Source organism: Thermobia domestica, chromosome 7 (assembly GCF_964235325.1).
Source record: "Thermobia domestica chromosome 7, izTheDome1.hap1.1, whole genome shotgun sequence".
NCBI lineage: Eukaryota > Metazoa > Arthropoda > Insecta > Zygentoma > Lepismatidae > Thermobia > Thermobia domestica.
In genome coordinates, this window is record NC_137460.1 from 52,023,065 (window position 1) to 52,039,231 (window position 16,167).

The 16,167-nt window shown below is 36.0% G+C and overlaps 1 protein-coding gene across 7 annotated transcripts in view; it reads left to right on the top strand.

Annotated features, from left to right (window-relative positions):
• The window catches only part of LOC145690091 (large proline-rich protein BAG6), a 122,520-nt gene that overhangs the window by 37,279 nt on the left and 69,074 nt on the right, over positions 1-16,167 (top strand). For all 7 annotated transcript variants that reach the window (XM_081764640.1, XM_081764646.1, XM_081764642.1 and 4 more), the window contains exons 6-9: positions 1,387-1,613; positions 10,612-10,786; positions 13,009-13,132; positions 14,563-14,751. In XM_081764640.1, coding sequence (XP_081620766.1) covers positions 1,387-1,613; positions 10,612-10,786; positions 13,009-13,132; positions 14,563-14,751 — 715 coding nt within the window. The remainder of the gene's footprint in view (positions 1-1,386; positions 1,614-10,611; positions 10,787-13,008; positions 13,133-14,562; positions 14,752-16,167) is intronic.

Consider the following 16,167-nt stretch of genomic DNA (forward strand, 5'->3'; position numbering starts at 1 on the left):
CATACTTTTATACCTCATACTGCATGTACTGAAACAGTTGTATCAGGTCAGTAATTGTGAGAATTTCCCCCACCAGTTAGTGCTGGCTAACTGGTACTTTACTGTCTTCCTAGCTGCTCCTCATTTCATCTTCTAGTCTCTGTAATATAGTAACAACTTTTTACTGTCCAACTTTCTGATCTGCTATTTCTTTACTTCTAAGAAATGTAAATTGTGTATTTTTGGGCCTTTAGACTTATGCAAATAATATTATTTATTTGAGTTTGCAGATTTTAAATTTGATCTATTTTTTTAAAACGAATTTCTTTTATAATTTGTTTTGTCTTTTTGAACCGCAATTAAAAATTTGTTTACTACCTTTTAAATTGCTCTTGCATTTTAAAATTAGTTGTCAGCTAATCGACATTATATACATTAGACAAATAAGAACATAGTGTGATCTTCATCTTAACCGATGCACCACTGATGGTAGGGGTTTATTATTACTAATGGTAATTTTTTATTGCCATGGTCATGAAAATTTGAACAAAAAGGTCATGAAAAGTCATGAATTTACTTTCTGGTATTCCAGTAGACACCCTGATCAACTAGGGTGCTAAGATCCACACGATCTAGTCCAGCCTTTTGGCAAAAATTTACGTCTACCATTTTAGGTCACCTGAGTAGTCTTCCTGAACTGCTAGGGGTAGTTTCCCTCTGATTGGACCGATTCCCTCAAGCCTTCTACCTAGCTGTTCAGGAATCTACTGACCTGGTGGTTATACCCAGGCCTGCCGTGTGGGTGATAGGTTATGCATGGTAGTCTGCAGCCTTTCTCCCAGTCTTCTACTGGTAGACAACTCCTCTAGCAGTGGGGGTCTTCCATCATCTACAGTATTGGTACCCGAGCGTTCAAACATACATGGTACCACTGACCACCTCCTGAAGTATATTATGTGGCACAATGTCTACATACACCTGCCATCTGTCCGCCATGATCCGGGGACCTTCAAATGTTCGCTGGTACAAGCTGTTCCTTGTATTGCTGTCGTGACGGAAAATTAGAGTATTTGTGAAAGAACGATAATGGCAGGTAAGCCAAATTGTAAATATTAAAGTTGATCTTCTGTATCCACAATCATAATAGTTCTTATGTATTCCGTATTTATCTCCACTGGTTCTGATGAAAGGAGTATCTCTTATAGCCCGATTTCCATTCGTTTTTGCTTATATCTGATGCTTATGTATACAGACATACAGAGGTCCATAATAGTTTTCTTTATCATGCAATGAGCAATCCACCCTTATAATATATATATGTATATTGTCTGATTTCTAGTGAATAAATCTTATTTTTCTTTTACAAAACTAAGATCTCGATTTTTATATGAATCCATTATATTCTAGTGAGCAGTCCAATGCAGCCGGTGGAGGCGAGAACAGGTCAATTGGAGCGCAGGTATTCAACTCTCATCCGCTTGCAGGAAGTATCGCACAAGCTGCTCAAGCAGCAACTGCGGCTGCGATTGCTGCAGCTGTATCCGCTGCTCATGCAGCTGGTGTTCCAAACATTACTATTGTACGTGGGCAACCTCAGGGAGCTCAGGAGACTGTTAACATCAGAATCCAAGGAGGTAAGGTTCTAATTGCTTTTTTCTCCCTTCGATTTAGGACAACTGTGTTAATAATAAAAATCTTTCGCTAATAAAAATGAGAACTTTAAGAGATACCAATATTTTCATGTAACTTTTAATATTCTAATATTAATGGAATTATTGTTGGGAGTTCTAAAGAAGATAGGGTTGGAATGGAAAGATCGAAGACTCATAAGAAACTTATACATGAACCAACAAGTAAGTGTTAAAATAGGGGAAGAACTGATGGAAGAGAGTGCATTTGGAAGGGGAGTTTGACAAGGATGCTGCCTCTCGCCAACACTATTTAATGTCTATCTAGAAGAGATAGTGAAAAAGAGTTTACATGATGATGACGGCATTTCGATAGAAGGTAGAATGATTAGTTGCATAAGATTTGCAGACGATATGGCACTTGTTCCAGAATCTGAAAAGGAAATCAATAAAATGTTAGAAAACCTAAGGATGGACTTTGATTAATATGGGATGGAAGTAAATCTTAGAAAGACAAAATCCATGGTGATTGGAACGAAGAGGTCTGTGTCAGATATAAAAGTGGGAGGGGAACAAATAGAACAAGTGAATAGTTTTCGATATCTGGGTAGTATTCTTAGTAATGACATGAAGTGCGAACGTGAAATAAAAGCAAGGATAGGATAGGCGAAAGAAGCCTTTAGGAGGAAGAAAAGTCTGTTTTGTGGGACCTTGAATAGAGAGTTGAGAAAAAGACTCATAAAATGCTTCGTGTGGAGTATTGTACTATACGGGTCAGAAATATGGACATTACGCAAACATGATGAAAAACGACTGCAGGATTTCGAAATGTGGGTGTGGAGAAGAATTAAGAGAATTAGCTGGGTCGAGCGGAAAACGAATGAGTGGGTGTTAGAAATGGTGGGGGAGAAAAGAACACTTTTAGATATTGTTAAGAGGAAGAGAAACTGGTTGGGACATTGCCTAAGAAGAAATTGTATCATGAGGAACGTCATAGAGGGTATAGTGGCGGAAAAGAGAGGCAGAGGGCGAAGGAGACTACAATTAATGGATGATATAAAAACAGAAAGATCATACGAGAAGACGAAGAGGTTAGTAGAGGACCGTGGAGCATGGAAGGTTCTCAGCTGCTGCAAGTGACCTGCCAGTAAGGGCAGAATACCTATGATGATTTAATATTCTAAATAAAAAAACCTACGAAATTCTATAAGCAGGGCACAAAGTTTCCAGTCGCCATTGACGATTTTTTTTTTTTAAATAGGTATTTACTGTGGATTAGAATTGCGGAAAAAATATGGCGACCGAACTTCCTGGTCTGACAACAGGATTCAGATATTAAATTTCGTTCCCTCCCATGAATCATAAAATTATGGGTATTGCTTCATCTGAAACTTCGAAATCGGTTCCATTGTTTGGAGAAACTAATATTTTCTTACATTTTACAAAATGTTTTCCAGAGTTAATTTTGCTTTTTCTGCCTGTTTTAATTCATAAATTTCTAGTAATACTATTTATAGCCGAAAACACTGAATGTATGGATGTTCAAAAAAATTAATGTGGAACATCAGTTATATTTATTAATTAAAAACTGTTTATTAATAAATATTAAGGACAAGATAGGAGGGTTGGAACTTAGATAGTGACAACTATTTATTTACAACTGATACAAAATAGATATATGTTACGAAAGTTTATAGTTCTTCAGTGTAGTCACCAACGTTGTATATAACCCGTTAGCAACGATGTGGAAGTCGTTGATAACTGTAGCAGCATGTCGTGTTGATAGTTCTAATCGACTGCTTGAGGAATTTCTTGAACAGTTCTGAAAAGAATGCCACAAAGAGGTTCCTTCATCTTAGGAATCAAGTTAGTGATAAGGGCATAAATCCGGGGAGTAGGATGGATGGTACAACACTTCCCACTCTCATCGATCGAACAAATCAGTTAAAACTTGCGCTTTATGCGCCCGAGCGTTGTCCAGCAAAATAATTGATGAGTTCTGCAAACGGTGTCGCCTCTTCTTTTTCTAGTCTGATCGCAAGTTGTGCTCCAGAAAGGATCAAAAATACTGCTTATTGGCGGTTTGATGTGAGGAGACGATATGCGTTAGGATTACATCATTCCAGCGTACACGTGAATCACCGGAACTTTCACATTGTTGGAGTTGTGACGAATTTTGAATTTTCGCGGTGATCCATAATGAAGTTATTCGTTTGAGTGGCGTTTCAAGTGTGACTCATACGATTTGGCCCATGTTTCATCCAGTATAAGCAGCGTAATTATACAGCATAAGAAGTCTTCTTCTTTCCGCTCATAGCGCTCGAAGTGGGCCAAATCGGAGTGAGCATTGTATCGTAGCCATTTCTGCATTTCCTTCAACCAATGCGGAATGCATTGAGATGCAGTTTTTCTCATGCCCAAGCGTATGTGCTAATCCTGTCTTTGGCCTGGCTCACGAATAGTGTGGCGTCCATCAGTGTCCATATCGCGGTAACAGCATTCACGTCTTCTTCACTGACAAGGGGATGACTAGGCCGTTGCACGTCTTTTACATTGTGGTGTCCCTTCTGAAAGCCTCGTACCCACCTTTCCACTGTTTTGTAAGGCAATGCAGATTCCCCGCAAACCTCTTGAGGACCTTGATGATACATTCAATTTTTATCCGACTCCTTTGTTCTTGTTTCGAAAACATCGCGACGGCAATAATCTTGCCTTATACGTCCGCGTACGTGTGTGTAACAGATCGCCCGCTACACGAAGGTCTGTTCTGATACTGACCTTACGCGTGATGTCGGAATGGAAGTCCATTTGCGTTGAGGTAAGGTAGGTATGTAACTAAGAGACGTTTTTGATTCTATTGCATAGCGTCTCTGAAGCAGTGTTGCCACTATTAAAGTTCCAGCCTTCGTATAAGAAGTAAATAGTGGATGATATCTATTCTCTTGAAAAGATCGGTAAAGCAAAATATTATTAATACTTCGTTATTATGCAACGTGGAAGCCTTTATTATGACAAAACTATTTTCATCTTTTCCATTGGAGACGTCCTTGATGGCAAAAAGATAATTTTTGTATGATGATGAGAGTGAACAGCATAGGAATAAGTAGTTTTAAAAAAAATAACTTGAGTTAACGAATGAATGAGAATTTTTTTTAAAAAAATGAAGACTACAGCATCAGTCTCGTCTTCGTGTCACATTAAAAGGAAACTGTAGACAATATTTAAAAAAAAAAAATTATTTTCGAAATTCTTTTATAACTGAATAATGATGAAATTTGATTTTTATTTAAAAAGTGTGTAGAAAATGGTTTCGAGCATAGCAAGTTAAATCTTCAATATCTCAACAAAACAGGACAGTTTGTGGCAAACTTTAGGTGAATGGACCTGGTGCCTCCCTTTGTACCGCCATTTTACTAATGGTTTACACAAAATACACTGAAGTCATGGCATCAAAACAGTTTTGGTTGACCTGAATAATACCAAGAGCGTTAACGTTACAATATCTTCTTTTCTAATTAGTGGTTCAGCAGGAATTTAACAGGCCGCCTGCAGTTATTCTTAGACCTACATAGGAATATCATAAAGAAGCATACATGTCAAAACCAAGTAACCCTTTTCGTTATATAAACCCTTCAGACACCAAATATAACATTTTCATGACCCAATATCTTATAACCCATTACAAATGAATCGTTTTATAACAGTTTGTTCAGTAGTAGAACGTTCGAAAAGTTTTTGTATGCCCACGTCGTAGAAAACACCCGCCTGTGACCGTAGCCAATCTTCAACCGCTGTTTCCACTCCGGTTATTGGCTATGTTCGTTTTTTTTTGTAGAAATGCGCACGCGCGCTGTCCCCCAGCATGCCTTGGGCATATGACGATACCAGTTACAGTCGTAGCGTCAATGTGGGCAGTTGAAATGTTTCGTCAAATAGAGCATCCCTCCAAGTGTGAAATAAGATCTGTGATTCTATTTTTGATACCAAGGAACGTGTCAGCAGTGGAAATTCATTGTCAGATAATGTGAGGTTCGAATGGAATGAGTGACAGCAGGGTGTGTAAATGGTTCCGATTTTCAAGGACAGGCGGGACAATGTTCATGATGAACAGCGATCGAGGGAACCTTCTGTAATCACAGATAAGTTGGTGCGTGCAATTGACGCAGAAATATCGGCGATTCACGATTTCTACGTTTCATTGTTGGTGCTGTACACAGTCGTTTCTGAAGCCTTAATGTTCCTAAAACTGTTCTTACGATGAGTTCCCAAACTGTTTACCGCGGAACACAGAAAGACAAGATTGGCTTGTACTTTGATCTTTTTGACCCGATACAATGAGAAAGGAGGTAAGCCCGTTGAACCATGCTGTCACAAGGGACGAAACATGGGCTTTCCATGTGACTTTACCATCAAAGCAACAATCAGTGGAATAACGACACACATCTCCAGTCAAAGTGAAAGCCAAACAGAAAATGTCTACACGCAAGTTTATGGCTACCGTATTCTGGGATTGCCATGATATCGTAATCGAGTTTGTGCTACGAGGAACAATCATCAACTCAGCTGCGTACTGCGCTACCTTGAAAAGGTTTCGATATGCTACATAGAATAAGCGCCGTGGCCTACTGTCACCTGGTGTTTTGTTCCTGCACGCCCACATTCTGCTGATCAAACTCAAGAGTTAATCAGATCTTTTGGATGGGAATTACTAGACCATCCACCGGTTAGCAGTTTGACACTGATGTAGTGAAAACAACGGTTGAAGATTGGCTTCGGTCACAGGTGGGTTATTTCTACGGCGTGGGTGTACAAAAACTTGTCGAACACTATGATGAACGTTTAGACAAACATGGCAAATATGTAGAAAAATAGTTTAATTTGTAATTAACCAGAAATGTATGGCACTACTTTTACTAGCTTTGTTACTGTTGACAATCGGACATTACTTAAAAACTAGCCCTTGTATGTTTATTTTCTTTGATCAGTTTGTTCGGTAGATGAGTGATGTATTTTTGTTTCACTTAATCCTGGGCAAAAAATATTGAGGTCTCATGTATGGAATAAACTAAGACTTTTCTTTCAAAAGTTTAATTTATTTGAGAAATCGTAAATATGAGATAAAAAATTTTTCGCAACATTTTGTTACTGATTAGCCTAATGAATTTCTAAACAACAAACATGAGAATACACATACTGAATTTTAACCTTTCTTTCATGTTTGTTTCGTGCGATTTCTGGTGCATATATCATATATACACCCTCCATTCCAAAAGAAACCGAACTTTTGAAAACAAATAGTACCACTAGTGCCATCTGTTGTAATATTTTACCGGTAGATGGCGTAGTCCCTCATTGACAACTGGTATAAATGTCATGACATTTGGATGCACGGCAACAAAGTTATTGCGTTTCAACTGTCAGTGTGTTGTGTACATCGGTCGGAAAATGAGTTTCAAACAACGAGCTGCAATTGAGTTTTGTGTTAAACTGGGTAAAACTTTTAGTGAAACGCACCAAATGCTACAAAATGCATATGGTGATGAGTGTCTATCCCGTACGCAAGTTTACGAGTGGTTCAGGCGATTCAAATCGGGTAGAGAGACGCTGGATGATGACGAAAGATCAGGCCGTCCTAGAACCGGATTATCGGAAGAAAACATCGAAAAAGTGCGTGAATTCATCAAACATAACAAAAAATCGTCGGTGAAAGTTATTGAAATGGAATTAGGCATTCCTCAAACAACCGCATACCGCATTTTGACCGAAGTTTTGGGCTTTAAGAAGGTTAATTCGCGGTTTGTACCACACAAACTCTCCGAAGACCAAAAAGTTGATCGAATTGCGCATTGCAAAGACATCGTTAAAAGTGCTCGGCAGGATCGAAACTTCTTGAAATCGATTGTAACTGGTGACGAGACGTGGTGTTTTGAATATGAGCCCGAAACAAAGCGGCAAAGTGCTGAATGGAGAGCGCCGGATGAAGGAACACCCAAAAAAAAAAAGTCGCTTGGTGAAGTCAAAAGTTAAGGTGATGCTGATTTGTTTTTACGATTCAAAAGGAATTATCCACAAAGAATTTGTTCCGCCCGGCCAGACAGTCACTGGAGAGTTTTACTTGGGCGTCATGAAGCGTTTGCTGGCAAGAATTCGTCGTATTCGGCCCGAATATCGCGAAATCGGCAGTTGGACTCTTTTGGACGATAATGCACCAGCACATCGTTCGCGACTTGTAACTGAATTTTTGGTCAAAAATCACATTATTCGGTTGCATCATCCGCCCTATTCACCAGATCTCGCTCCGTGCGATTTCTATCTGTTCCCGAAACTGCATTTGGCGATGAAAGGAAAGTGGCACGCATCGATTGATGCCATTGAGAAGGCGACGACCGCCGTCCTAAAGACCATTCCAATAAAGGACATGGAGAAGTCGTTTGACAACTTGTTGGAGCGTGCAAATATGTGTATCGATGCAGAAGGGGAATATATTGATTAATAAAAATGATTTGTTCCAAAATGTACATTGCTTTTTTGTTTTTTTAAAACGTTCGGTTTCTTTTGGAATGGAGGGTGTAATACAGTGTGTTTGAAAAAGAACTCCCTAGTTTTAATGTGTCCTAGAATCTGTACAAAGTGACATATACTATTCTAGTTTGTGGTGTTTGATTCATCAACTCGCCAAGTTTGGCTACTCTGCAGTTGGCAGATCTGCTTGACCTTGAGACGGCACCAGTGCTATTTTCTTCCTCTGTTTCCTCAGTTCAACCCAGGCAGGCGTGCAGTGCAGAGCAACTCAGCAACAATGTGTACTCCGCAATAGAAAGCGCAGTGTGTTATTTGGCTTGTGAAAACTGAGTCAGTTATAACAGTGCAACGTAATTTTAGACGTTAGTATGGTTGTGAACCACCTACAGCAAAAACTATCCGTCATTGGCTAGAGTCTTTCAAGGAAACCGGTAGTGTTTTAAAAGCAAAATCACCAGGTAGACCGAGAACTTCTGAAGATGTTGAACAAATCCGTGTTTCTTATGTTCGGAGCCCGAAGAAGTTATTGGCCAGACGTAGTCTACAATTAGGAGTGCCTAAAGGTACTGTGTATGATGATGTGCGTAAAAGACTTTAAGTTGCGCGCCTACAAATTGCAACTATTACATGAAATTAAACCTACTGATAAAATCGAAAGGTATGAGTTTGCTGCTGACTTTCTACACAGAATTGATTATGTCAATTTTTTTAAAAAAGATTCTCTTTTCTGATGAGGCTACATTTCATGTCAGTGGAACAGTTAATCGTCATAATTGCAGAACTTAAGGGGCAGATCATCCACATGAAGTTATTCAGCATCAACGTGATTCTCCCAAACGTAATGTTTGGTGCACTTTGATGGAAGATCGTGAGATTGGTCCTTTCATTTTTGTAGAAAAAAACAATAAACGGTGACGTTTACTATGACATGCTGACAGAGTACGTCTTTCCCCAAATGGATGATATTGAGGCGGAAAAGGGGCTTGTGTTTTTCCAACAAGATGGTCCCCCACCTCATTACAGTAACCATGTGCGTGCGGCTCTTGACACTCGCTTTTCAGGAAGTGGATAGGCAGGGCTAGCCCAATACCTTGGCCATCACGAAGCCCAGACTTAACCCCATTGGACTTTTTCTTTTGGGGCCACATAAAATATGTGTACAGTGAAAAGATCAGACATATCAATCATTTACGGAAAAGAATCGTCGCGGCGGTTTGGACAGTTACACCTGAAATTTTGGTGAATATCGTCTCGACGTGTACAGGACCACAAATGGATTCCACGTTGAAGTCTACCAACATGAAACAAAACTTGAAGGAATTCTCTTTCATGATATGTACTCATTGATGTAAGTTTCATTCATTTCCCAATTAAATTTATACTTAAAACTAGAAAGTTCTTTTTCAAACACCATGTATATTTCTTCAAATATCTGAAATTTATAAAACTCTTTATTAAGAAAGTGATTTGTCATTAAATACTTCACATTTTATATCATAATTTGTTTAATATTTAACGTAATATAAGAAATGCGAATAAAATAATAAAATAAATAAAGTTTCGTGACAGGAGTGTGACGGTTGCAAGAGCCAAGTGATTCAGTTTTTTTTTTTTTTTCTTAGATGTTTTCGTTATAGATGTTAGAATAAAAATTTGGATCAATCAGATTTTCATGCCTTCATGGTGAAACAATTAAGTAATTCATATATATATATATATATATATATATATATAATGAAGTACTTAATTGTTTCACCATGAAGGCATGAAAATCTGATTGATCCAAATTTTTATTCTAACATCTAATATATATATATAGTATATATTATATATATGCGTGTGCCATCATAACTTATTATTAATAGTATTCAATGTTCTGTCATTTCCTCAAAGTTAAGTTATTTCTTGTTTTCTTCTTTATAACCTTAATTTAAAGATCTTCAAAATTTTCACGAAATTAAATTACTGCATATAAGATATTTGTATTACCACACATATAGAACAAACTAATTTAGAGCTCACTTCAAAATTGACGACTTACGTTTCAGGATTTGTTGATACTGTTCAGTTCTTTTGAGTCAACTTGAACATCACTTACAGATAACAAAATGATGTGCCACTGTCGAAATTTTCTTCATAAGGGCCACAGAACCAGCTCTAAGTACGTGTTTTGGTAATTTGGAGAGAGACTTTAATTCATGTCATCGATGTTTACATTAAAATATCTGCTTCATATAAACTATTTTTGTTCCACAAAGCGAGAGAAAATGAAGTTTTCTCGGACTAATGAAAGCCACGAAGCGAATATGAAGTATGGTAACGTAATGTTTATGTAAATATTGGACATTATCGAATAACATAAATCTTAGAGTACTTTTTTTTCATCTCCTTCACGCACTATTTGCAATTTAAATTGAAAGTTTTTGAAGTTTAAATTGTGATTCAGGTGCATACACATAAAAGTATTTTGCTTAATTTATAGGCTCTGGAAGTGAATCAAATGAAGGACGGGAAACGAATACTGTGCCTGAAGAAAATCGAATGGGTGACGTTGTTACTGAAGATCCACCTGCTAATCAATCAGGGTCACAGCAGTCGGAACCAGAGCCCGAGACGGAAAGTAATGTAACAAATGGAACTGGCAGGAGAAATATAGAGTAAGTGTGTGTAAAAATAAACTGTTAAAGTTTTGGTGTGTTAAACAAATTTGAATCCTACTGAAACTTAGATTTTTGTAGTATGGTACTATAGGAGAATAATACAAAGAAAAGAAAAAAAAAAGTATTGAGTATAATACTTTTTTTTTTATCAGGGAGGTAACTAACTCGGTAGATAATGTTAATAGACAAAAACTTTTAAAAAATGTACATACCTTCATACAGCTATAATTTTTTTCGCACTAAAACCATATTGAACTAAAAATATTTCGGGTTTTGTCTTTCATATCAGTGGTCAATGTTTGGTCATGATTTTGCTCATGGTTAATCTAGTTTTTAATTGTAGTTCAATAATTTTAATTTAAATAAACTGCTGTTTTCCTTTTTCTATTTGAAAGTTTTTTTTTTTTTTTTTTTTTTTGTCATATTTGTGTATATTTTATGTAGATAGGTAATCTTGTTTGTAGAGAGTTGTGAAATATTTTTGAAAAATGACAAAAAAAAAAAAAAGTTACAATATATATAAAAAATAAAAAAGTAAGTAAAAAAATGAAAGAAAAGGAAAAACATGTTGTCAAATTGGTAAGGAAGAGGCCGACTTCACAAGAATTTCATGTGGTCATGAAATTCTTATGAAGTTTCCTACGAAGGATGGTGGCTAAAAGCGTCTTCTTATCTCCGATCCGTTGTAAAACATCTGAACAATACTTTGCGCCATTGTTTATTAATCCAATCCTTGTGAGCTTTGAATCACTGTACACGCATTGTACGCTGTTTTTGTGTAAGGCATGACTTCTTGACAGCCCTGTGTGAATGCAAACCCATGGATTTCAATTTGTTTTTCACTGTACGTGAACAAACATTGACACCAGATGTTTCTTGCTAACTCGTTGGAAAATCTTGTGATGACTGAAATCTGTCGGCAAGACACAACCGCCGCAATGTTCTGTTCTATCTAGGAGAGGACTTTACTTTTCGATCACATCTGCCAATTCTTCTACTTTTTATGTAACCCACTTTGCGGACTTTAGCCAACTGCCTGCCTACTGCGCAGTTTTTTCATAATTCGCGCAATTTCAGGATGTGAATTTGCCACATTCACTTAACGTTCGAATTTTACTGGTTTTTGTCTGTGTTATGTCACACCTTTTCCCAATTTATGTCCGATGTAAATGAGTTGCACTTCTTTTCTTCTAAAATTCACTCAGTACAAATATTTATGAAAGAAAGACAGAATTTTTGGGAGTATAAATAATTTCAGAAGTCCTTAACAAGTTTCACTACACGATTGACAACACTCCATCTGCATAATCCTGAACACCTGGCACAACGAGAATGGACAGAGGAATTGTACTGCATGATTGAAGGGCTATTAAATAGTCGAGCGTGGATCGCACAGTAAGCTAGACAGGGTCGGCCATGAAATGAACATTCAGAAAACTGATTTGTGTTTCATCTTCGACACATTTTGTAAAATATCACCCATTGGTGCAGATATGGGTAACTTTAAGTTAGTTTGCACTCTGCATAAAATTTCCTTTAAATTGATGTGTATTTCATTGTATGTTAATGCTTAATTATGTAGAAATTTCTTATTAAACCTTGTAAACGCATAAAATCACATAGAGTTAACATTAATCTTTCCATTACTGCATTTATGATTGAAATTCCGTTTCATATCGACACACAACTAAACTTTATAATGACAAGCATTATTTATTTATTTTTTGAAATAAAACTAAAGACGAAACTTCAAGACCTGTGGACCTCTACCTTACCCCTTCCCTCCTGCCATGGCTGCTGCTATCAGTGAATATATACAGATAATTAAATCGAAACTTACAAGGCTGGCGGGAAATAATCACTCTCGGGAGAAATTGTGTAAGACGCATAGAACTGTAGTTGGAGAGTATTTGGGAAAAGGGCTGTGAGAAACGAGAAAACAGGAAGGTAATATAAAGTGGAACCTTAAGGAAGTGGGTAATAATAATTATGTTTGGGATTGGATTAGCACAGAATATGAGTTACTAACGGAATGTTATTTCTTAGCGATAAAACTTAAGAATTTTCTTTTGGGTACATCGATTGCGTTATAGTTTTTTTTTTTTTTTTTTTTTTTAAATCATGCATTTATTATCAGCAATATTTAAACTGTACTAATTTCAGAAGCGTTGAATTAATAGAGATTGAGCAGTCAGTATACTTGACTTTGTTTTTTGTAGGTATCCACGCACAACAGTGATGGCAGATTTGCTTGACGAGTTAAATAATGTGAGCACTCGTTTACAACCATTCCTTCAGCGCTACCACCAATTGATGCGAGATGATCCTCCGTATGAAGCAGATGTAAGTATATGAAATATCTGAATCAATTGTCTTAATACTTAAACACAACTTCTAATTTATACCATCTTTATACCTGGATTGAAAAGAAGAAAATTTCATTTGATTAAATAAACATGTTTGATATCAAGTCAAGTTAATTATGCTTATGTCAGCAAAGAGTGACCTTATACATATTAGTAAATAAGGCTGAATCGGAATTGTAAATAATTTTTTTAAAAGTCCAAAGAACTTCATAATTTCGGTGACGGTAAGTAACTGCGTGAGAACTTGGAGACAAGAAAATCCATCTAGAAATGTATATTTCACGAGGATTCTCTGTATGTATTAAATGTAATAGATGCTTTGCGCTGGAAAGGTTGTTGCGATTAGTTTTGTAATTTTAGTCAGTGCCAGCATAATATTAATGTATGTATGTATGTATTGTAGTTAATTTGTTTTCTGTCTTACACAGTAACGAAATTTTTCTGGTATGGTAAGATATATGCGTCTTACATCACATTCTCAGATCCGGGCTCTTGCAATTAGTTTTAAAAATCCATTGACCCATGTTCTGAATACAGGAGAAATAAGTGTCTGAGTTTAATGATGTAGAGCTAGTATGTATTCTTTTGTAATATGTTTCGTAATGTAGGCTCTATCCCACTCGAGCGAAGTATTTAAAATGCTATAATTAATTATACAAAACACTTGTATGGAAGTTGTATTCTAAGCCAAACTATACAACACATTGCATTACTGAAAAAAAAAAAAAAAAAAAAAAAAAAAAAAAAAAAAAAAAAAACCCCACTTTATTCATAAGAGTCGTAGATTTGATATCAGAAAGTCAATAGTGTCAAGATTAACACTATAAACGAGTGTGAGTAGCTCTTTTTGTATTACATTCATTTTCGTTTCATACAGTTACATTTAAAGAATGTGAATACATATGTTCTTTGTAATAAATTACTTGTGAGAAGATAGTGAAATTGATAATGGACATTTGAAAAAGTATACCAAATGCTCTTTCGGTGAAAGTTTCCCTAGATAAAGTGAAAGACGTAGAGAGAAAATATATGTAGCTATAAATAGATTGAAAAAAGTAAGGAGAAAGCAAAAGAACAGAAATAACTGTGAATAGAAAGAAATAGGAAGAAAGAAAAAGAACAAATGTTGGAAAGAAGGGTCTTGTAAATATTTATGTTGCATTTGTGTTTGCCATCCTTTTATATGATAGTTGAAATTCTGTCGTTCATCAAGGCATTAATAAGAAAAATAACTACAGAATTACGCTCTTCTGAATCCTGGATGGCTCTTCAGCGAAAGTTCTGCGCTTGGATATAGCTTTTGTCGTAAAGTAGTAGTTGATCTATCTAGCTAGCTACATATATATATTATATATATATATATATATATATTATTAATTTACTTACATACTTTTCTTATTTCTTTAGTCTACAGAACTACAAGAGGCTCAAAGGACATTTAATTCTGTCTCAGAAGTTCTGCATTGCTTATCGCATGCGTATCATACCATAAGTGACATCATGTGTGATTTTTCAAGACAGCCTCCGAGAGATCTTCGCGGACGACCAGTGTTAATACAGCACTCGGCTGTTCTGCAAGCTGGAATTCCAATACAGGTACGTTTCTTATCATTTGACCAGATATAACGCACGACTTAGTTAAATTAGTTTATAATTATTTTTCTTTAAATATTTATCTTAATTATTTGTGTAGAAAGTAAACTTCACAGCAGTTTTTGTAAACTTCAAGGATAACATGTTAATTGGATTGATTGTGTAAATTACCTCAGTTGTAGAGCAGATGTCCGGAAAATGTGAAACACGTTGATTTTTTGTTTGTTTGTTCGTTTGACACAGTGGACGTGTGCCATATGAATACAAGTACGTTATTAATGTTCTACTTAAGAAACTAATCTTTGCTAATATGAAAACGCCAAAGTTCATTTACTTATGGAATCTATTGGATGCTTATTATTATTATTATTATTATTATTACTATTATTATTATTATTATTATTATTATTAAACTCAATGCATTTTATTTTCTACACCGTCCGCTGCAACATGGTTACAGGTTTGTTCATTCTATCCATGCTTGAATATAAAACTTTTGTAAAATGAAAAACACGAAAACATCTACTTCCAGATGTGAAATCCTTTTCGGGCTTGTAGTCGATTTCCATTAGGGCTCTTAAATCTCCTTGGATTTGAAATACATTCCAGTGGTCTTCTGGCCAACAAACTATATTTTAAATTACTTACAAGTAAATATTTATATTTACAAGCGTTGTATTTTTATAGTAACAAAAGTCCAGGTAGGAATTATTTTCGTTGTTACACCATTATTATCGCGCAGCACCAACATTGTTTTCAAAGCAACATTAATTTGACAGTAGAATTAGTTTCGATAGAGATGAACTGTGCAGTGAGTTTTCTGTTCTGAAATATATATACTATCAACACTTAATAGCACGGATAATAATAGTAAATTATGAAGTACATTTTTCGAGAAGATGCGCAGTCTGTTCAAAGTTATGCAGTATATTCTCGCTATAGCAGTCAGTAATACAGGTGTCAAACGAGTGTTTAATGTAATAAAAATATTATGGTCAGATTATAGGAACAAAATATGTAATGACCGAAATTTGAATTTATGGGAACTTGAAAAATAACCTGTCAAATTTTCCACAAAACTCTTGGAAAATTGGCTCCTTTTGGAAAATCTCATCTTGACGCATCCAGCAGCTTCAAAATATGTTAAGAATGAGATGGGCTGTTATAATCAGTAATGCTTTCGTTATTTTGATATAATTTGGTATAGTGTGTACGTTTGGTCAGTATTGACGGTAGTATTAGTAGTTCATAATAGTAGCTATAAGTGTTGACAGTATCGGTTGTAATATCAGAAATCTTCAGGTTCAAACTTAGAACCCCTACTATACTATTATACTATTGCTCTGGACTTGCCTTTAGGTCAATTTGGTAACCCTACTATCCATGTGATTCACCTTTGACCTCATTTACGAACATAAT